Below are 23,010 nucleotides of genomic sequence, written 5' to 3'. Positions count from 1 at the left end.
AAGAAGCTCGCTTTTCCAGTGAAATATCGTTTCATTCGAAGTCAAATCTGTTTCTTCAACACCAATCATCCATTCAAATGTTTTCTTTTCAAGCCCAATGATGGAAAAGTAAAGCCAGGTCAACCCGGAATTAGTTATATAGTCGTCATGGTATTCTAAATATATTTGTTTTATTTTTGCAGTCTCACCTATAGGCACTAGTTTTATTGTTCTTTTTTTTTTAGTAGCCTTCACATCTTCTGCGCTTACCTTTATACAAACCGATGAAAAAATTGGTAGAATAGAGTTATTTTGAACTTCGACTCCATTATAGTCAATGCAAACATTGAAAATATAACTTGACTGGAACTCCTGTGAGATTTTACCTATAAATAGTTTGCCTTGTTGTATTATACTCGACTCATTAGCATCGACAGATGAATTAGGCAAATGTGAAGACCAATTAATAAACTCAGGTTCATTGTCAGTTTTATAAATGAGGTCTAATGGTGTTTCTATGACCCAACGATAACAATCAATGTCTTTTGGAATTGTTATTCTGTTCTTTGAAAATCGCTCTGAAAAAGAAAGTCCTATGGGAAAAAGTTTAGAATTTTTTTCAACGTCCAATACTAACCAAACCTTGTTTATTACCCATCTACTTGACGAAAAATGTTGCATCATTGGGCCGTATTGCAATTTTGGGATTAAAGAAGAATTTTTTATCCTCGGAAATCCAAAGTTTCTTGATGTTAGTATAAAAATAGTCGAAAACATAATAGTTTTGTGTTTATAAATAAACTTTGTTTGCAAAAGGAACCTGAAACGCTTGGCCCTGGTTAGCTCGAAGTAACTCATTCTAACGAAAAATCCGCATTTCTCATAATTAATATCTAAATCTGAAACTATACCAGATGTATAGCTGTTTTTCTCAACCATTATGTAAGTATTTTCAAAATAAAATTGATTTTTTTGTTCATCTGGAACCTTTATAATATTTTTTATTTCTATTTTTCCACCAAATTCATCTCCTAAATCACATTTTATATCGGTTTCATTGTACTTTACACAAATATCACTTTCCAATTTTGGTATTGCAAAAACGTTCATATATGGCATTAATGGACCTCTATTATTTGTGAATAATGACTTTGCACCAAAGTTTACATATACAATACCTGAAAACTTGTATGTAATACCAATAATCGTAAAATTCCCAGGGTTCCTAGGAATGACATTTATCGCCACCTTTACTTCACAACCTGGAATGGAGAATCGTGGCGTGGGGGGTACAACCACTGACACAGGGTAAATGTCACAAGATACATCTCCTTCCACTATCAAACTGAAGCAATCTAGAATGAGTGGTATTAAAAAAGGATTAAATAGTCCAACATAAACAGTGTATTTCCTCCCAACTTCCCACAATATGCTTGTTGATTGCGAGTCCTGTAGATCTTTTCCATCACAATACTCTTTAATTGTCAACTTTTTTTCAAAAGGATCATAAAGAAATGGATTTGAATCTTGATGTTTAACACTATTTCTAGACAATAAAGAATTTTTGTAGTTCGGGTTCCTCTCTTGAATAGGGATCCAGTCGTATTTATTTCCAAAGCTTTGGCCCTCAAAATAAATATTAGGATTTGATGTTTGGAATACCATTGACGGCAAGCCTGGAATATTGTTAGTAAAGAAGTCACAGTTGGGGCAAAAACTATTTTTTATTTGATTTAGAACACATGTACATTTTATTCTATTCGTGCATTTGTCACATGGCTCAGTTGGTACTGAAGATGTCTCACATGAAATATTAAATAGTAAAAGTAAATGCATAGAATGAATAATCACATTTGAAATCGAAATATTCATTGATTCTATGGATGTGAAACCTTTTTGTTTGCTTGTAGTTAGAGTATATAGTGGTGTCTTTATAAATGGGGATTGGAGATTGCTACTCAATATTGATAACGTGTCGATGCATTTTGACTGGATTGTTGTGAATACCTCTAAATCATATAATGGTGGAAAATAAATAATCTTTTCAAGCAATGTAGATAATATTGATATTGATCTCGAAGGGCATCCATAATAAATCGTTGATTCCAAGATATGGAATAAAACTAGCATCTCATATCTTGCAGGGTATGAACTTGATGTGACTTTTTTTTTTGCATTGTTATTGTACCTTCTGTATGTTTGAAGCATTGAATGTATTCCATACCGAACAAAGCTGTTAATAAATGGTCTTAGATACAACAATAACTCCAATTGTGTATTTAATTGAAAATCACTTTCTGATGATGCATAACTCATTTTCGAGTGGAGTACAGGATACTTTAGTGCCAAATCATGTTTATAAATTGCTAGATATTGCATATAATTGTTGTTTAAATATTGTTTATTCGATACTAAGTAGTTGTTTATATCGTCTTTAACAATATTGAAATGTGCTGGCATGCAAAAGTATGCGTCTCTGAGAATAATGTTAGGGTTCATTTCAGTATAACAAAAAGCACATAAATCATGTTTAAGACATGAGTCTTTGTAACTCTTTATTACAAAAATGAGATTTTGAATCATCTTAGTATTATTTATTTGTTCATTAGAATAAATGTTTGAATACCAATCGTATGTAACACATGAAACATTGAAACTTAATCCAAATAGTTTGTGCTTCAAAAAGAGCTGCGACAATTGGATCAATATGATTCCAACTTTTCTATAACATTTAACCAATTTAAGCACATCAACACAACCAAGCAAAAATAAAGAGTAGTTTTTAATGAATTTCTTTGGGATAACCTTTGATGTCTGTTCAATTGAATTCAGATATGGATCTAAGAAATCAACGATTAGTTTTCTTTCAAAATGTGAAGTGACAACATTTTCCAACAAAAAACGTGATTTCATAAGAACCATCTTATATATGTGAACAATTAATTCGTCTGTTTCAAGAGCTTGAAAATGCGAGTCAAAAATAAGTGGACCATTTATACGGCTTGCCTTGTACATGAAGTTCAGTGCTACTGAGAGTTTTTTATGAATTATATCGAATAATAAAAATTTCCTTGATTGGTTTATTATAATAGAATCTAAAGCTGAAAAATTATTCGATTGGATCGAGTGGAAAGCTGGTTGTATTGGTACAGGTAATTCTTGAATGAAAGAGTTAATTGAATTAGAACCAACCTCCCACCAACCTTCAGGTGAATCGTGTAGTTTGTAGAAGAGGAATAATAATGAAGCTTGTCCTTGAATACAAAATGAAAGTTCAGAAAATAATTTTGGATTATACTCCTCAATCAATTCAATTGCATTATTATAATACATTGCAGAAGAAATAGGAAGACCAAGTAATAAATAAAGTTCAGCAATAAATTTCTTCTTATTTATGTTTATTAAATCTTGCCCACTAGATATTTCAAGTTTATTTGTAAAGTTACTTGAAATTGTTTCAATCGATTTTTTTATTTCAGAGTCGATTTTTATAATTGTATTTAACAATACTTTCTTTGCAAATCCACTCAACGAATATGTTAAACAGTCACCCGTTTCAAGTGACTTAATCTCAATTTTATCAGTAACATCATAATTGCTTTTTAATAAGATCCTATATGCAATTGATAATTCAGCCCTAAATTTATCAATTATTTCATAAAATTCTTTTTCTTCTAATGTGTTCAAATCATAGGCAATTATTATATATACACCGATTGAATAGTCATCTTTTATGGATATTTGATTAATGTTGCTTAAGTAAATGTCATCAAAAAAAAACCTTAATGAGGGGATATTTGTTTCATGCTCAGAACGATAATTTAAAATATTATCCCAAAAGCCCTTTTCGTTTACATCTTTAAAGAAGCTTTTTGAAAGGCTTAATATTTCATCCCTAATAGTATCTGATATAGTTCTGAGAAAAGATGTATTCTTTTCATCGTGACTTAGAAATAATACTTTTATATATGATGCATCACTTATTGTACAGTTTATATCAAGTTCCATTCGATTTAATAGTTAAAATTTAATTGCGCATTTAATGTTTGTGGGGAGATAATTACTTTTCAGTGAGAATTTTTCTTTTTTTCCGTGCTTAATTAGTTTCTCCTAATATAAATTACACTTGCTTTGTGAAACAAGAGCAAACTGAATGGTATTTGATATCTAAATGTATGGGGAAAATAATTTTTTTATAGGTATTGATAATGTAAGCGAAATTTATATATAGTAAATTGGAGTCTGAATAAACTTTGTAGAAAATATTCAACCAAAAAAATATTCGTCTTATCATTGAATATATATTCAAAGGCAAATATAGTAATTTTTTTACTATAATTTACTAAGAATATTTATTTAAAGAAATATAATCTCATTATTAGACGTTTATGCAATCCTCGTTAATTATGGTTTTATCAAAACTAATCCTATTTAACTACTAATTTTTTTTACATTTCTCTTAGCGTCTGGAATTCCTAATGGAGAATTACATTAATATAGAAACGGAATGCAACAAATTTTGTTCTCAAATTAGACATCTATGGGGGGATCCATTTTATCTCAATCGTGATAAGATTTACATTCTCGATGAAGAAACATGGGAATTTGCTATTTCCAAATCAAAGTCTATAGGAATTACACTCGAACTTTCAAATAAAGCTGATGGTACTGCCTCACTCTTATGTTTTACAATTTACACTTCCGGGAAAGCTATCTGTTCGAATAGCTCTTCAATATACCTTAATAAGTTTATTTTAAGGATAATGACTAATGAAATGATGGGCAAACTGTCCTTTGACAAAATTCATAATAATGGACGCTTATTAACTTCGGAGGAAATGCTATTCTTAGTTGAACGTGGGAGCCTTTTGCTTTTTTCTTGGAGTAATTCACTTTCTGAATGGGTCCAAACTCCTATAATGTATGTTTACAATAGTATTTTGAGTGGATCTATTGCATCATTAAAACTAAGTGAATATTTATCCTATTCCTTCACAAGAAGATCCGGGTATAGTCTAAAACCTATAAACTTAAAGGAAAATATCAAAATCGGAGACAACCTAGGGTTCAATAAAAGTAATAATTTCAAGGTATTTAGTATTGAAAACCACAAGCCGCATATAATAATGAATAGAAAACACAAGGAAAGAAAGCAACGGTTTGAAGAACGAATACGCTATGTAATCAATACAAGCAATCAGGACTCGGAGAAAAATTCGATGTTATTCATTTCGAGACAACCACATGAAAATTTTTCAATTGAAAGAAATGTTCTTTCCGAAAAGTCTGGAGTCGTTGTAAGTGTAATTTCGGTTAATTCAGAAACTAAATTCAAGATAGGTTTCCCTTGTTTATAATCTTTTGAGTGCGGCCACTATTTTGGTGTTGTCAAGGTAGGCGGTAAGACACATTTGTAAAAATGTCTAATAACAAATTAATCCCCTTAACATAAAAAAAGGGAAAACAAGGGTATCAGGAACATTAAGATGATTTGTTACCCCATTTAAAATGCAATCTATCAAAGACGACTCAAAATATGAGTTGGATAAGGGAGGGGGTGTTCCATCATGTGAATTTACTATTAAAGGTAATTGTCGTAGACGAAAGAGATACGAAAAACACCCACATGCCATTAGACTTGTTTTTGCCTGGTTATTAACTGCACAAATACTTAGAAACTATGACACTGGTGCAATGCCTGTTCTTCTTGGAATGATTACAGAGGAATTCGGTCTTGATGAAATGAAACTTGGGATTCTAGGTGCTTTGCCATACCTCTCTGCGATGGCAACAGCATTAATAATGAATAACCCCCTTCAAAAGTACAGCCAAAAGTGGATTATAGTTGTATCTCTATTTTTTTTATCTCTTGCACTTTCATTGTTGTTGACCTCAACCTCAAGTACGGTACTTTATGTTTCTAGAATAATGATGGGTTCTATGCAGGCACCTCTAAGTATTTACATTCCAGTTTGGGTAGATGAGTTCACACCTCCAAACAGGTTAACAGCATGGATGGGAGCTTCACAAGTTACAATGGTTATCGGGGTTGCCATTGGATACTTAATAACTGGATTTTCAATGGAACACCATAAAAATGGGTGGAGATTTTCACTTTTGCTACCTTGTGTAATGCTGTTTCTTATGTCAATTTTTCTTATGTTCACAAAAAGTGAGTATTTCAATGTATCATATTTAAATTCTGAGACTTTTGATTTGGAGTTAGAAATGAACAATGAGGATTCCACCAATAATGACAAAAGTTTACTGACTATAAATATTAGTAGTGGAAATTCTGACTCAAAATCAAGAAATAGAAATTCTTTTCCTTCTTCATGTTCAACGGAACTTATTGAAACTCCGGATAGTTCAGTAGTTCTAACAAAGAAACAGGGGGCTGTTGGATGTTTGCAAAATTCTGCCAAAGGTGGAAATATTGCCTTTAATTTGCCATCAATTAGGTTCGATACCAGATTGTCATCTAAATCTGCTGACTATAAGGGTACCACACTCAATGCCCATGATGAAGATAAATCACCAAAAAACAATGTGGATGAACAAGTGAATTCGAACTCGAATGAAGTCGATTCTGTCGAAAATACTGCAACTATTTCCAGTTCAACATCTTTATTTGGAACCGCTAATAATTTAACCATTTGCATTCCAAGATCTAAAAGTCAGAGTGAAGTAAATAAAGATTCTATTAATTTAGAAATTGATGAAAGTAAGAATGATTCAAAGGTTAGTATTTTTGGAGGATTTGCTGCGGTCGAAAGTTGTAAGGGGCTGATTAAAAATTCAATCTACATACTTTCGGTTGTATTACTTTCTGTAATTTACTATGCTGTCACTTCTGTTCAATACTGGACCACAAGATATCTACAACAAGTCTATAGCACAAGCGATGGGATAATATTTATGTCATTTTCTGCTACTGCTGTCATTGCACCTTCAACGGGTATCATTCTTTCTGGATTTTTAATAGACTATATCGGTGGATACAAAAACAAACAAGGATTATTTTTCACAATGCTTTTCTGCACTGCCTCTTCAACACTTGCAACTTTTTCAGGGATTCTTGCATTAATTGTAGACAACTTCATCGTTACGATTGTTGGGATATGGGGGCTGCTCTTTTTTGGTTCATTTCTTGTTCCACCAATAACAGGGATAAGTGTCGGCGTTGTTCAGCCCAATATGAGACAATTTGCTGCAACAGTCACAATGGTTACATATCATATTTTCGGATTTGCTCTAGGAAGTTTATTACCAGGGGCTATTCTACAAATTACAGGTATAACTAGACCTGGAATGGCGATTATATACGCCTTTCCCGGGGTTGGAGTAGTAGCTAATTTGATAGCATGTATCGTTGCATATAACAAGTACAAAAATTCGACTGTAAGCGATATTGAATGTTAGTGTTTCCAGGTTGGATATCCGGATCACCCCTGGACCTGGATCGTTGGTGGGTTTTGTATAGTTTATTAGTATTTTTAGATTTAATTTTTGAAATAAATCACTTTTTTCGGCCTAAATGCACGAGACCCCCACTTATAAATGAGAATAAGGTTATAGCTATTGGCAACAGTATTACCTTCGATGTGAATATTGCCTTTTCTTTCATTGAATTTTTTGATCTAATAAATAAAGATGCCTCGTTCAGGATTTTTGCTGCATTTCTTTCCAATACCTCTAAATCTTCGCAATTATTAAGTATAGCTGTTATTGCCCCTTTTACTGAGAATTTAATGTCCTCCACACAAAGGTGGATATTATCCAATCTTTGTTGGGGGGACTGCTTTATATGTCCTTGCGGAGTTAGCATGGCCTCTACTATTTTAGGTCCAGAAAGAACCAAGCGCAAGGCATTGTTCAACATGTCTTTATGAGAATTTTCTGCATTAGCAATATTAATATAATCCAAAACTTCTTCATTACCCAAAGATTTTTCAAGAACCAATGAGTTTGTATGTGAAAGGCACTTTAATTTATCAATGAAATCATTTACTTTCACGATGTCTATGAATTCAGTTAAAATAACAAATAGCAAATTACCTGAAAAATCATTTTTAATAAATACCTTACTAGAAGTTTAGTTAGTAAATACAAACAGTAGACTGACTTACATAATTATTGTCCTTCCAACTTAATACCTTCAAACATGATATAGGGACTTTAGTCCTTGCAGTGGAAACAATTTTTGGGGAAAGAATGCGAACTTGTGACCTCAGGCTTTCCGAACAATCTAATTACTAATATGCTGAGAATTAAGAAGTATGCATAGACAACTTGCCTTGAATAAAATATGAGGAACTAATTTGGTTGTCGCTGAACAAAGTTAAACCGACATATATAACCTTAAGAGAGTTTGGACAATCTAACATAACTAATAAATTAAACGATATTGCGCCTATTTCCAGTTATATAGCCGTAAAATTAAATATTCACAGGATTATCGTTAAAATTATGCGGTACTAAACAGGGAGTAAGAAGAAGATAAAAAGGATAAGTGTTGGTAAGGGTAACAAATCTTGTGCAAAAATTATTTAGGAGATAATAGACCCACAAGAAAGACATAACGTTATGTATTCACGTGGAATACTTGTTTTTGGTGTAGTAATGAATGAAGCCAGAGTTAAAGAAAATATAGAAATTGTAAATTTTAGGGAAATAATAGGGAGTTAAAGGAGTTATTATGCTTTAATTATTATGCATAATGGTGCAAGTAGGGCTATTTCCACTGCAATGCTGCAGCAGAGCAAGTGCTTTGATCGTATTGTATTTAGTAACATTGAGAGTAATTCAAATGATATGAGTACAGTTTCTGAGAGAGTATGTGCTCAAAAGTATTACAATGACTTGGATTTTAAATGTTATAATCAGCGCCCAATTTTATCACAGAATTACACGCCGCCGCAAACACCAAAAAATGTACGATATGTTTCTTTGTTACCAATATCTAGAATGCAATATATAAGATATGACAGAGAGCCTAATTTATTATTAGGCCAAAACTACGGTACAACCACAACAACTTCATCTATGTATTCAAGGCATGATTGTCCAAACATACCGACCACTTCCTTTAAGTGTAGCAATTACAAACAAAGCATGCCTGTTATTTATTCATCTCCACATTCTTCACACATGGCATCAATAACTTATACTAAAGCTATTGATAGCAACATAAATGAGAAAACGGTTGTTCCATTTTTGAATACTAATAATGGCAATAATTATTCTAGTATGAACCGTGTAGATGAAATCAATAGAAACAATTCAAAGGTAATACGGAATCAAGGTCAGGGATACTTAATGACTGGTACTTCGGACCAAATTTACAGATTAAATAACCGAAAAATTCAGGAAAATCACTTTAAAGACTTTGAATTGAAGAAGGAAGAGACCAAAGAGGTAAACCAGTCGAAGGATATGCCTTTAGACAACAAAACAAAAATGTTTTCTCAGGTAACATCAAATAATCATATTATAGAGGTAAAAAAGGATTTAATAGAAAGAGTTCCAGATGCAAGTGATGGTGTTCTGCAGAGACTAAAAAAAACTGAATATATCAGGATGGAGGACCTTGTTTTAGAACCAGCAACCCAAAGAGGAACATTTGGTGTCGTATTCAAAGGAAAGATAAAAACAGGTCCATGGGCAAATAGAGATGTTGCCGTTAAGCGCTGGAAGTTTGACAACGAGAGTAGAGTAGCGGAAGAGCACTTCAAGTCTTTAGAGAGGGAGGTTTATGCGTATCGCTCACTTAAACACCCAAATATTTGTTCTTATATTGGTGTATGCTTAGAGCCTGGGTTTTACGCTATAATTACCGAGTACTTATCAAATGGGAATCTATTTGAACTATTGTATGAAAATAAAGTTGCTGTTTCTGCTTCAGACCGTCTAAAAATCTCTAGGCAGTTATGTGATGCTGTTTATTTCATTCATAGTAGCAAGATGATACACAGAGATATTAAAACTGCAAATGTTATCTTGGACAGTCAGAATAATATAAAACTTTGTGATTTTGGGCAGGCAAGAACAATGAATATTATAACTAAATCAAACACTCCTGGTATAATTTTGGATGAAAACGGTGGTTCACCAAGGTATATGGCACCTGAATGTTTCTTCATAGGGAAGTCAATAGACGAGAAGTCTGACGTCTGGGCAATCGCATGTTGTCTTTTAGAGATATTTGGAGCTCCAATACCATTTTTCGATTACAAGTCTAACGAAGATGTTGTAAATGCAATAATTGTAGGAAAACAAAAACCTAAGATTCCAAAGTGGTTTCACCCGAAAATAATTAATATTCTTTCGAGATGTTTCGAGAGGAAACCAGATAACAGACCGAGTTCTTATGACATACTTGAAGCTCTCAGAAGTATCAAACCTGATGAAATACAGAGATACGGAATGAACGTAAAAAGGGACCTTTCCGGTGCAGCAGTCGCGTCCGGTCGCAACCAAGGGTGTGATACAAAGGGTAGCACTCAAACGGGAAAAAGACTAGTTGGTAACTGTATCGGTGTTGCACAGCAAAGAAGGATAGTAGTTCAGGCACCTACAGAGACCACTATACAGTCACAGATACGCGAGAGCTACAGTGAAATCCGGCATAGAGGAATATACACGCCCACAAAAGGCTACCGTCTATGAGGAAACCAGAGATATAGTCCCTTCAAGGAACAAGAACTAAATCCACATTGTTTTGTATGGATGTGGCACATCAGCCTGGCAGTGAACGTACTCGGGTCGATGTTGAACACCCAGTTGCTTTAGCGAACCTGAGAAAGTCATTTTATTTTGATAACATAAAATGATAAAGAGAGTACGCAGGTAGTAGATAAGGTAAATAATTTATAGCTATAGTAGTTTCTTGTGAACATAAATTCAATTGTGAGCAATTTTCCCAGAAAGGCCCGTTTTGCATATGAGCATTTCAACTATGCGGAGAACGCCCCAGTCATTATTTGCGTAGAACGACCAATACATTCATTGGGAAACTCGTGGATTGGAGATACGTACGCAGTGCGAAGCATCAAAATGAAGCTTGAATAACAAGTAACCTAGATTCTTATTATCTCCACCACCTCACTTCCACGTAGCCCTATTAAAAGGAACATAGATTTGTGCTGGAAATTCGTTATGGCAAGGCGAAAAAAACACTCAAATAAAAAATATTTGGTGTGAGTGATCCTTGCAATAGACGAATCCTAGAGACCCATAAGAGTCCTTAAAGTCAAAGTATATGAGAACACATGAATAAATTAATCCCATAATATCAGTAGTCAGGGGGCAAATTTTAAATCTTCAAGATGTTTAAAAAATTCAGATATTCGGAGATGTTGAAATATTAGAGTCTTCTCTTAGTGAACCTATTCCTATTTTCGATTTGTTTTTTGACAGCAGCACTTTCAACTATTGGATATATTATTGCGTTATCATCAGAATCATAGTCCAATTCAGCCTCATCCCCCCATCTCATTATTCTATTTGTAGAGACAAACTCAGTGTTATAATCCGAGCGCAAGTCTCCTTTGTTGGCCGTGGAACTGGCGCCAGAAGAGCAAATACTAGACGTATCGTCGGCTTTATGAGAATTGGGTTTTTGCGGCTCGTCAATAGAGTAATCAAAAGAAGTATTAATCCCCCCACCGTCAAAATTTCTCATGAAATCTATGATCGAATCAAAAAGCTGTTTTAGCGCGCTGTGAAGTAAGGCCGAGAATAATTCATGTGGGAGCTTGAGATCGGATACGATGTGTCCTATTTGTTTCTTCAGCAGGAAAGTCGATTGTGAGATATTCCATTTAAACTTGTCGATTATTACAACATCGTCATGTGTTTCGTTTAGATTGATTTCGTACATTAAATTAGGGTTGCTTGCTGGATTGATTCCTGACTTCCAAATGATGTACAAAAACTCTAAATAAAGATTTTTGTAGTTTTGAATTTCCTTTCTTAACCATAGAAATATTTTTCTTTTGTTTCTGTCACTTATAAATGGTGACAGATGTCTTTCGCGACAAAGATTTTCTATATAACTCCATAATAATTCGGTTTCTGATGTGGAACGCCATACAAAGTTATCAGCTTTATACCCCTTTCCTTTGATTGAAGATAGGAACGCAACTGGATTCGGTTTAGTTATGTGGGAGTTGCCATTGTCCCTAGTAGAGCCGTTCCCCTCATTTACTGTGTAGTGCCTCATATTCACAGTTAATGGGATAAGTATTGGGTGAGACATTGAAAATCTTAAAAACGAAGGATCCCTGTTCTCAAAAGCAGGAACGATATTTTCAATATAGCTTGTAGATTCCATATCCAAGTATTCTAAGTCATGGCCACCATAAATATATGAGAAAATCGGACCACTGCTTGTTTCTTTGAATTCCAAGAGTTCTTTTTCACTTTTTACTCCCTTATTCAAACAATTAACACACAAATCAACTATATAATAGTCCCCGCATCTTTCCCCAGAATCAAAGGGTTCTTCATATCTGTTTTCCTGCAGTGTGAAAGCATTCTCATTTGAATGTATATTATCCATTAATTCCTTGTTCAGAGGATCAACTTCTCTATTTTTAGAACATTCATTGTTTCCAATCTCAACAGTTTGCAGGTCGCTTCCATTTTCGAAATTGGCCTCGGAAGTTTTGTTTTTTATAAAATGGCTATCTACAGATACCGTATTTCCAACTCTTTTTCTTTGGACATCTTCTGTACTTTTTTTTCGAGTACATATTTTTGGTGCGGTTTGTGGGTCATGTGAGATAACACCTTCGTTAATTTTCCTGTAGTATTCACAAAGCTTTGCGACAATATCTCTTTTTCTATTTAAAGAAATAGTCTTTGTTCCTGGATCTCGGAGAATAATACTTAATATTGATTGATTTATTCCTGAGGTTGCAGATATGTGAGTTTGTCTTAACCCCGTGCTACGTAGGAAATCAAATGTTTTGTTTGTTATTCTCCTAACATCTGATATGGAAATATTCTCTATTTGGATATTATCCATTAAAGGATCCTCAAAAAACAGCTTTTTTTTTGATTCATTGTAAGGTGAAGACGGGGCCTCTATATCTTGACCTTCCTCGTAGTCCTTATCGGAACATATTTCTGACCTTTTTCTTCTTCCCATTTAAAAAAAAAATTTCGACTACCGTTCAAGATTTTTGGTGGAAAAGGGAGAGGCGCTATTTAAGAACTATGAAAATTGAAACATGAATAAATGCTTTGTATACTTATGTTAAAAAAATGTTTAGTGCCCAGCTATCTAAAGTGGAAATGTTCACCTAATTAATAATCTCGTCTCAGTTCTCTGTTTTTTTCCTGCACCTGTTTGGCTTCTTACATAGATAAAAAGTAAAGGCTTAAACGTATTATTTAGCAATGCCCCACAGTTCACTATTCCCCACCTACAAGATATGAGTAGGAGTCATATTCCATGTATCAAATAAGAGATATAAAAAGGAAATGGAATTGAAGTACATCGTCTATGGCATTGTAAATTTGATTTATATTCTACCTGTCATCTGCTCTCTATCCTTCCCCTCCAAACTAGAAGAGTACGTTTTAAGAGACCTTGTTGACATTATTTTGAACTCAAATCCTCAAGGGAAATCTGGTTCTAAATGCAATTTGCCATACGGCAAGGATGGACGCTCGATGGGCCCGTCATATATGAGGGTCCAGCATGGGACTGGCGGAGGCAGCTTCGTAGACGAGTACACGATCTCCCTGGTCTCAACCATAACGAACGAAACAGACACAAGAGATGAGAGTCACAAATCCCAACACTTAGACACTAACAAAGATAGCCTAGTAACAGGAATACTATCTCCAGACGTTACTACTAGGGATCACTCAGTTTGCAGAGCAAATTCAACACACACGGAAGATGCGAATAAATTCGGTCCGGATAGTGAAGTCACTGCAAATTTAATGGTTATGCAACCATTGATAAATGTATCAACTGACTCCGCAGCAGTATTAGAAACTTAACTTTCTGTATCGTTACCAGAGTTATTAATGTCCACTTCTGCATAGTAAAGGTATGACCACAGGAATTTCTCGACGCCGGATGATACAGCAATGTAAGGATCCTCCCTTACTCGCTTTGCGAGTGAAGTCTCAAATTTATTGAATACACTCGCCTTTGTGGCATTCAAGACATCCCTATCTGCTGTGTCAATCGTCAATCCCTGGTTGTTGAGTTCATCCTCAATGAGCAGAGTTATCGATCTTGCAACCAACAAAATGGTCTCTTCATTTAATTCATCCCTTTGTACCAAATCACCACTTACAAACTTTCCTTCCTTCACAGGTCTTCCGTCAGGAATCATGTGCTCTGACTCGACTATGGCCTCAATTTCAACAGATGCTTTATCAACTTGAGACTGCAGTCTACTCGAGCCCTGTTGTCTCTCACCGGACAAATCTTCAGGAGATCTGACATGCATCTCAGGAGTAGATTCCGAAGCTCCAGCAGTTCTCGTGGAAGACCTACGTGCGCTACCAGGATCACCCGACCTGGATTTCGCAGCTACCCTCTCGGATGGACTAACTACTTTGTCTGATGACCTAACTGTCTTCTCAGATGCCCTACTTTCAGACCCAACTTCCCTTAAAGAGGATGATTTGGGAGAATGAACTGGCCCCTCTGAAACTCTTTCTGATGATTTCACTTTACTGGAAGCGTGATCTGTCTGTGAATGTTTCGAAGATTTAGGAGAATCAATTACTGAACTTGATGACGATGATGGTGATGATGGCGATGATAATTTCCCTTCTTTATCATTTGGATCCGGGATTTGAAGTTCAATTATTGAAACTCTACCGTCCTCCCCTGTAACTTCCGCAGTCACCTCCCTGATAACGTCATCTGGTGTTCTAGACAAGTCTGACAGAATATAGTTGGAGAGATCACGGCAGAAAGCGACGATACCCATTTTTCTACAGTCTTTGAAACATTTTGAAAAACTTTTTTCAAGTTTGCGTATTCTAGGTTCATTTCCTATTGATAATCTGGAGAAAGCCTCCTCAACCTTAAGTTTTGAATATGATCTTGAGCATGCTAGTGCGACTTTCATTTGTTCCTTATTCGCAATGCCAATTCGATTCTTGATACTGACAGTGTAGTCATTCAAAGGACCGTTAGAATCACCACAATCACCCTCTCCGCAACAAGAACCTGACGCATAGTGCAAAACTGTAAAAAGTATAAAATAAAAGATATTTAATTTGGACATTTTGGAAAAAAACCAGAAAAAGTAACTTCTGAAAAAAAGTATTGATTCTAGTGAACTAACAGACAGAAGGCGCTGAGAGAGCAAACTTAAGTTTGATCGGAGGCGGGAAGTGGTAACTAATAAAATAGCAATAAAAACATTTGTAATTTAAACTATGAGTATAAGAATTAGAGCGAAAATTGCGCAAGAAAAATAGACAAACGAGAGGGGCTGTTCCAAAATAAATAAAAAACATTATGAAAACAATAAAAGACACCAGCTATGAGTATTCTCAAAGTAATATAGTTGTTTGATATTACGTGATTATATGTGCAACTATGTCTCTTTGTCCGAGAAATTGGGCTTGGATAGTTCGTCAATTATACTTGTGCATCTGTTTATTGATTCAGAAATGCTCTCTATGGACTTTCCATCAAGCACCTTAGGCATATCTTTAGTTTGGTCTTTAAGTGCAACGATTATTTTTGAGAGAATTAATAGAGAGTGTCTAGAATCAACAACGAGTCTTCTTGTACTGAATTCCTTGACTCTAATACTTTGTAGTTTCTCTACATAATTTTCGTAGAGTGATAATAGTGTTATTACGTCTTCAAACTTCGCGGAATATACACCTTTTTTCTGTTTGTCTTCTATGTACTTTAAAAGCTTACCTGCCTTCAAAGAGGTGCTGTTTGATGACCTGAAAAACGAGTCAATAGCAACGGTGGTCTTGTGAAATTTTTGAATATCTTCGTTCAGCGTTTTCAATATCTCTACAAACGAATTCAGTGTCTGGTAAATATTTTTTAATTTCCTTTCCTTTAATGATAGAGCACGTCTAAATACAGCACCAGGGTTAATTTGATCAAGTTTTTCTTGTAAATCAGTTAAAAGAATATTAACACACTGTTTTAAACCTGCAATTATTCCCTTTGTATTTGTAAATTCTTGGAATGTAACCCCAACAATGTGTTTGTTATCATTTGATGATGCAAAAATTAAATTTCTTATTTTTGTTGCAATACTTGTTGAATCAATGTCCTTGATTCCATAGATGTCGTCGTCATTGTTTTCTTCAACATAAACATCTGGGATTGCACCAAAAAACTCCTCTGAAAAGTTTCTCCCTTCTGATATATCCCCTTCAGAACTTATCGGCAACTCTTCGATATGATATTGTTTAGAAAGGTTTTTAATTTCACCAGAATTATATTCGTTTACCATTGCAGCAATAATATTGCATAGTTTACCAATCCAAATAGAATATTGACTTTTTGTTGGAGATCTAACACCCCTCGCGGCTGCAAAATAACTCATTAGGTCTATGCATCTCTTTGTAATAAAAAATGGCCCCATAAATGTTGCAAACGCAATTGAGTCCTTGTATAAAAAGATTCCTTTGTATGGAGAAATCTCAGTGAAAACTGTTTTGACTGCCTTCTCTACATTTGCAGCCAAAAGATATAATGTTACTTCATCTAATCCCATAGGTCTGAAACCACTTGAAACTCTTCTAGCTTCGCAATCTCGGTAATATTGTTCAAGAATTGAGCTGACATCAACAGGATCAGGTGGGTGAAAGTAAGTTTCAGCAGGTTCCATAATGCTCTTCAATTTTTCTCCGGTCATTGGCAAAGCATTATATCCGGACTTGTACCCTACCTCAATTGCTCTGTGCAATTTTTTCCATTGGGAAAAGTCAACATTAACACCAGGTATCCACATCAGTGCCTCTTCATTTGGTTGGATCAGATATCTAATAGTTACATCGGGATACTTAGATATAATTTGTCTTACAACTGATGTTGCTGAAACTAAATCAGTTAAGATTCCAAATGATTGTAACAGCAGGTAGTAAAGAGGAAGTTGATCTGGACTCCTATTGTCATCACTTTCCAAAATGAAATTACTCCTCTTTAAATTGCGTGGTTCTTCTGCGGAAATAAAATCAATGACAACATCTCTAGGAGTTCTTGCCTTCCCAACAGCTATGCAACGCTTTATTGCAGTTTCAAGGTCTCCAGCAGCAATAAAACCACCATCTACGTGGTAGCCAAGATTACGTAAATATTTTATGGGAAATATTCCTGGAATTGTCCCAGAACCTATTACAGCCTCTATAATCTCTTCTAATTCTAACTGTTCAGTAAAAACATGTGCCGTTCTATCAGTATATCTCATTGTATTTGTAAAAAAAAGCCTTTGTCTATGCTTTCTATGCAAAAATAACTCTCTTAACAATTTCCTTGCTGGAGAGTTATCACAAAGGAATCTAAAAGGACTTTTTGGTCTAATCCAACCTTTTAAAAATGCAAGTGCCCAACCGGCGTAATTCTTTTTTAGTGGAGTCTTGCATGTAGTTATATCCTTTTGTCTTGTCATTTTCCACATAATAACTAATTCTGTTGTCCAAGCTAATTCCTCACCAGGAGGATGGAATTGAGATGCAAGTGCATTTGTTGCACCAATAGAGGTTCCTCCTACAAGGTCCCATCTCAACCTTTTACCGCTATCATGATATTTCTGTGCAATACCACGCACAACTCCTGCTTGCCAAGGCCCTTTATTTGATCCAGAAGATAAAATAAGAGCATAACAGACGTCATCACGAGCATCTTCTAAATGGTGACGATTCAAAATACCTTTTATAGAATGCTCGGCATTAATCCTACTAGTATAGAACAGTAAAAGGTAGAAAAACAGTAGGAGTTGACACATTATGAATTTGTTGTGGCTAACTATTCATTCGCATATCAGCTTTAATTGGTTCTGATGAATTTCTATTTGCAACATATACCTTGAAATTCACATGGTACAAAGTTTATGGCGGGAACTTTTTTTAAAAGTATTGTCGTTTCCGCCATTGGGTCAAATGATTCTGATATTGCATGTCAGAAAGTTCATTGAAATAATACAATGTTAAAAAAATAAGTATATTTTATCTAATAATTAATAATATCAAATTAAATAATCGTATACAGTAATACCGAGTAAAGTGCAGATTCATCCTTTTCCATATGGCAATTCCAGATCAAATATTCTGCGTAAAATAGTGTTTATCTCACATAATAAGGTTTCCTTATATATAGATACTTAAAATGGGCGTATATGTTAAAGCTCATACCAAAAAGTGATATAAGAACTTGAAGCAATGTAAATGCATTTGCGACAATTATTGAAACGGTAAGGGCTTGTAAATTGGAAGAAGCTTCGGTCGAATAAGTTGTGATAGCTCTTGCAAAAATTGAGCTCGACACTTCTGAAGCTATTCCTGAAGTAATTTCACCGGTAGCGTGCCCTATAGCAGTTCCAATCAACTGGCAAGCAGCACTACATGTAGCATCTGATGTAATATGTGAAACAATTCCACATGTTGAATCGGAAGCCGCGTTCGATGCAATATGACAAGCAGTATGACATAAAGCGTCAGTGACAGTGTCTCCAGCAATGTTAGATAAGGCATCTCCTACAGCTTGGCAAGCAACTTCTCCAATAGATTGGCAAGCAGCATGTGATGCAACTTGGCATGCCGTATCTGATGCAGTATTGCATATAGCATCACAAACAGCTGAATTTATTATGGATGAAGCCCTTAAAACATGAAATAGATTCAAAAATACGAGCAATAAATAAAACATGTTTTTTGATTTGTAGTTACTTGATTCGAAAATATTTGTTATATTTTTCATTTTTTTTTTCTCTTTTTGGATTTTGATTTAACTTTAAAGGGTTTCCCGCAGTTACCATACGTAGATGAAACTCGGGTTTTTTTAAACAATTTATATTTTAGTTAATCTTTGGCTTGGCGATTATGTATCAACACCTAAATATGGTAAATTTGCTACTTAGGTAACTTTATGTAGGATATCCTCCATTACTCTTCAAAACAATTATTTTTAACTGATTTATTAACTCCTTGAAATAAGAATGGTAATAGTCATTGTAATATGTTTCGGTAAAACTGACATGCCATTCATCTGAGAAAAATCATGAGATTTAAGTAGTAATTCGTTTACTCATTAGGAAAGCTTATAATCACTTCTAACAATGGCATTACTTCCTTTTCAATTATTATTCACCACCTAGTATATTATAATATAACTTTTAGATATAAACAGACGATATTGTAGTAAACCTTCACAGAACACTAAAATATGACAAAAATCAGAAACAAGATAGCACTATGTATTGATTCTAAATGATTTTTTCACCGATATTGAGGTCATATCGGTAAAATCATTGTACAAATTGACTTCTTTTTTAGTCTGATTTTGCTACATAGTCCTTGGGAAGATGAAAACCAACAAAAGCACAAAAAAAAAATATAATTCGCTCACCTATAGCTATTTAACTAAATACAGCTTTCTTTTTGTTGATTTATTTATATAAAAAAGACGCAGCGATATACCAAGTGAAACCATTGAAATCAACTGGTTAATATAGTGGCCGACGTAGTAAGTATGATATTTAAATTCTTCTATATTTATCACACCGCTTGAACTATCATATAAGGAATCTCTAAATAAACCATCACTCCCCGAATATCTCAGACTAAACGGAGAGCTGATACTTGCATCGCTCATTTCTCTACCTATAAATATGGCTTCCACTGAACCAGTATTGATTGAATCTAAACCTTTCAAGTGGTTTTTTTCCTGTAATGAATTTGTCTCTACCATCTGAGTATGATTGTAATAAGGATCCGTTTCATCATTGTACTTGTCCAATATCCCGATTTCATACATTTTTTTCTGTATCTCTTTGTTTTTATCATAAATATTAGTTGACAAGAGAATTTCCGCTTCACTATCAAGTGCATTATCTATAACTGTGAGTAGAGTAGAATTTCTTGATTCATACAAAGCTGCACTAATATTTGAGTCTATTTCATGGATGAACTCCTCACTAAATTTACAACTAGAAAGTGTAGGTTTAAAGTTCATTCCACATGGAGAAATGGTTCCATGATAATCAGCATTTATTGTTAGAGACTTTAAAAAGGCTTGATTTTTTGGATCAAAGACATGATTAGATAAAAAGTTCTGTAATGAGAGGTCCATTGAATTACTAATATGTTTGATATTTTCTTCCATTCCATCGATTGTACGAATAATGGAATAAACAAAAACTACTGGGCTTGAGAGAGATGAAATAAAACAACCTCCCAAGGTAAAATTAATATATATAAATGTCAGTGTAAGTAAGTTGTCAATAACCATTTCTCATTGATATAATCTTAAACGTTATATAGTACCAATGAGCAATTCTAGGTTTAATTGATTCAATAGCGAGTTATTTTTCTTTGAGCGCCCAGTATATTTGGTTAATGATATTGTAAATCATGTTTGTATTGAAAAAATATGTATGATCTAGTATTGAATTCGATGTAAATATTAAGAATAATTATTTATGTGTGGTATGTTTATTCGCTTCGACAAAAGTATTATTTCTCACTAACTTGTTATTATATCCTGAAAAAAGACCATTTATGGTTTGATTATAGAGTTTGGTGTATTTTGTTTCAGATTGATGTAAATAAAATAGATTCTATTACTAAATTTGTTTCAAAATATATAGATAGTACATGCAAAACTTTTAATTATAACGAGTCAAAGTTATTTAGGCTAGAAAATAATGATACAAATTACAAATTAATAAGAGATGATGCAGAGAGATTTAGGCCGTTTTTGAATCTAAATGAAATAAACTATCCAAAAATACCCGAACAATTTTATGGTGTAGATAAAATTGATGAATTAATATCAGAAATAACTAAAAATGGCAACTATATAGAGGGTGATATCCCCGGACTACTGGATAAATTTGAGAATGACGTCTTTCCCAATTTATCTGAGAGTGCGTTGGTTGATCGTATAGTGATTGTTACAATCATTGTATGCGAATATCTTGAATGTTCATATCTTCAGGGTATGCATGATATTATTGGTTGCCTAAGTTTCTTGAGTGCCAAATCATTTCCAATAACCATGCATATTTTACTTTCAATAGAAATAATTTTGAAATGGGGAAGATTTTTATTATTGCCTAGTTTGTTCAGCTATCACGAAGACTTTCAATTGGAAGAAACTTCTAAAAAAAGAGATTTTGATGCAAACTTTTCACATGAATACGAAAGTGAGAACGCTGTTTTTGGATTTGTTTACGATATTTTTCTTAACGAGGTCAAAGTATCGAGAAAATATGAACCTGATATTCTTGGAAGCAATCTCTCTGAAAATCAGTCAAATGTGAAATTTGTTCCAACAAAAAACAACAAAGCAGACAACATCAGTTTAAACTATAAGGAGAAGGTGCACAAATACAAGAAATGTGGGAATTATTCTCAATGCACAATTAAACAATTAGTCGATATCTGTAATGAATTTCAAATGTTCGGAAATTTTCATGCACCATTAATATTTAATAAAATAGAAAGATTAATTGAATCAAATGTTTGGTGTTGTGGAGTATTTGTTACATGTGGGAGTTCATTGTTTTTAGAAATACAAAATGTACTATTGTTCTGGCTAAACTTACTTTTTTGTTGTAGCTCCACCCCTTACAGGCCACCACACTTCCCAAAAATCAAGAACTCACTACAAATTCCTGCATTCTTAGTAGCAGTGTTAAAGACATACGAACATAAACTAAGAGATGATATTTATTTTATTTTTACGGAAGAGTTCAAACTAGATTCTGAGGTAAATTTACACATTGGTATAGTTAGTGTTTTGCAACCATTTTTAGTTATCTCAGATAATTTAAAGAAAGGTTTACCTAGTGAAGGTTCAATTACCGAATATATAGAGGATGAAAAAAGACCAATAATTGTTGATTTGTTTCAGATTATCCTCATAATGAAACACATAGTTGCTACTACTCCGCTTTCATTGCAGAGAAGGTTGATTAATGCAGTTTATTATTATTCTCTAACCGAGACTATTCTAAATAATGGAATTGTCAATTATATCAACCCGAGTGAATTTGTTTTATACGACTCTATGTTTTTCACCAAAAACAAAAAAATGGAAGATCTCCAAACTATTATCACAGGTAAAGACATTGTAATAATTGATATTATTTCTAACTTTCATATGGACCAAATTTTTGAAAACCACCTTGAATTTATAGAAAAACTTAAGCAATTTGAGAGGGACTTATACTCTAAAAAAATTAAAAATCTGGAAAACAACTTTGATGAAGAAATTACTTCAGTTTTACTTATCCCGATATTGCGTTTGTACTTAAAAACTACTAGAATTGTAAAAATTCCTTTGGATAAAGAAAGCAACATAAGACGAATGACAAAGCAATTCATTGAGTTTTCTTCGAGGAGACAAAAAGCATTATTAATTCAGAAAAGACCATCAATTTGGATTGTTTTAGGCCCAAATAATCAAATAACTGACAAATTAATTTCTACTCTCCTTGAACAAGGAATAATAGGAATACAACTAATGAGCCCAATTTCATTAATTAACGAATTAATTGATAATGAAGACTCAAACTCAAGAAACGAATCATTAGCTGGAATAGTTAAAGAAGTCATAAATAATTTAATTATAGGAAATTTGCCCAGCAACAAAAACAGAGCACTACTTAAGAGCAGAGTGACCATGAAAAAGAATCTAACGTGTTCGATAAGTAAATATGGAATATCAGAGTCTAAGGACAAAGAAGAGAAGTTTTATATGGAACAGATTCAAAACATCAATTTAAATCCCGGAATTCATGAAAAAATAACACATTCTGGAGCAAATTTGATTAAATTTAGACCAAATAGGAGGAA

At 33.8% G+C, this 23,010-nt stretch overlaps 10 protein-coding genes across 10 annotated transcripts; 4 read left to right on the top strand and 6 right to left on the bottom strand.

The window, feature by feature from the left end:
• Positions 1-31: 31 nt before the first annotated feature.
• On the bottom strand, positions 32-3,987 carry FG379_003561 (uncharacterized protein; the record flags this gene model as incomplete). Its single annotated transcript, XM_067329190.1, has 2 exons — positions 32-47; positions 125-3,987. 2 exons carry the CDS (start codon positions 3,985-3,987, stop codon positions 32-34), a joined length of 3,879 nt encoding a protein of 1,292 aa, XP_067185367.1.
• Positions 3,988-4,457: 470 nt separating this feature from the next.
• On the top strand, positions 4,458-5,336 carry FG379_003560 (uncharacterized protein; the record flags this gene model as incomplete). The annotated part of the gene is made up of 1 exon (XM_067329189.1): positions 4,458-5,336. One exon carries the CDS (start codon positions 4,458-4,460, stop codon positions 5,334-5,336), a length of 879 nt encoding a protein of 292 aa, XP_067185366.1.
• Positions 5,337-5,487: 151 nt separating this feature from the next.
• FG379_003559 (major facilitator superfamily transporter) lies at positions 5,488-7,401 on the top strand (the record flags this gene model as incomplete). The annotated part of the gene is made up of 1 exon (XM_067329188.1): positions 5,488-7,401. The coding sequence occupies one exon, from the start codon at positions 5,488-5,490 to the stop codon at positions 7,399-7,401; it is 1,914 nt and encodes a 637-aa protein (XP_067185365.1).
• Positions 7,402-8,691: 1,290 nt separating this feature from the next.
• Positions 8,692-10,647, top strand: FG379_003558 (kinase domain; the record flags this gene model as incomplete). Its single annotated transcript, XM_067329187.1, has 1 exon — positions 8,692-10,647. One exon carries the CDS (start codon positions 8,692-8,694, stop codon positions 10,645-10,647), a length of 1,956 nt encoding a protein of 651 aa, XP_067185364.1.
• Positions 10,648-11,344: 697 nt separating this feature from the next.
• FG379_003557 (SNF5 like) lies at positions 11,345-13,132 on the bottom strand (the record flags this gene model as incomplete). The annotated part of the gene is made up of 1 exon (XM_067329186.1): positions 11,345-13,132. The coding sequence occupies one exon, from the start codon at positions 13,130-13,132 to the stop codon at positions 11,345-11,347; it is 1,788 nt and encodes a 595-aa protein (XP_067185363.1).
• Positions 13,133-13,991: 859 nt separating this feature from the next.
• FG379_003556 (uncharacterized protein) lies at positions 13,992-15,242 on the bottom strand (the record flags this gene model as incomplete). Its single annotated transcript, XM_067329185.1, has 1 exon — positions 13,992-15,242. One exon carries the CDS (start codon positions 15,240-15,242, stop codon positions 13,992-13,994), a length of 1,251 nt encoding a protein of 416 aa, XP_067185362.1.
• Positions 15,243-15,557: 315 nt separating this feature from the next.
• FG379_003555 (secreted alpha beta hydrolyse) lies at positions 15,558-17,939 on the bottom strand (the record flags this gene model as incomplete). The annotated part of the gene is made up of 1 exon (XM_067329184.1): positions 15,558-17,939. The coding sequence occupies one exon, from the start codon at positions 17,937-17,939 to the stop codon at positions 15,558-15,560; it is 2,382 nt and encodes a 793-aa protein (XP_067185361.1).
• A 338-nt stretch (positions 17,940-18,277) lies between these two features.
• FG379_003554 (uncharacterized protein) lies at positions 18,278-18,910 on the bottom strand (the record flags this gene model as incomplete). The annotated part of the gene is made up of 1 exon (XM_067329183.1): positions 18,278-18,910. One exon carries the CDS (start codon positions 18,908-18,910, stop codon positions 18,278-18,280), a length of 633 nt encoding a protein of 210 aa, XP_067185360.1.
• Positions 18,911-19,564: 654 nt separating this feature from the next.
• Positions 19,565-20,440, bottom strand: FG379_003553 (uncharacterized protein; the record flags this gene model as incomplete). Its single annotated transcript, XM_067329182.1, has 1 exon — positions 19,565-20,440. One exon carries the CDS (start codon positions 20,438-20,440, stop codon positions 19,565-19,567), a length of 876 nt encoding a protein of 291 aa, XP_067185359.1.
• Positions 20,441-20,630: 190 nt separating this feature from the next.
• Positions 20,631-22,989, top strand: FG379_003552 (uncharacterized protein; the record flags this gene model as incomplete). The annotated part of the gene is made up of 3 exons (XM_067329181.1): positions 20,631-20,637; positions 20,703-22,905; positions 22,977-22,989. 3 exons carry the CDS (start codon positions 20,631-20,633, stop codon positions 22,987-22,989), a joined length of 2,223 nt encoding a protein of 740 aa, XP_067185358.1.
• Positions 22,990-23,010: the final 21 nt, after the last annotated feature.

This window comes from Cryptosporidium bovis, assembly GCF_009768925.1.
Source record: "Cryptosporidium bovis isolate 45015 chromosome Unknown contig_8, whole genome shotgun sequence".
NCBI lineage: Eukaryota > Apicomplexa > Conoidasida > Eucoccidiorida > Cryptosporidiidae > Cryptosporidium > Cryptosporidium bovis.
This window is presented reverse-complemented; position numbering and strand designations above follow the sequence as displayed.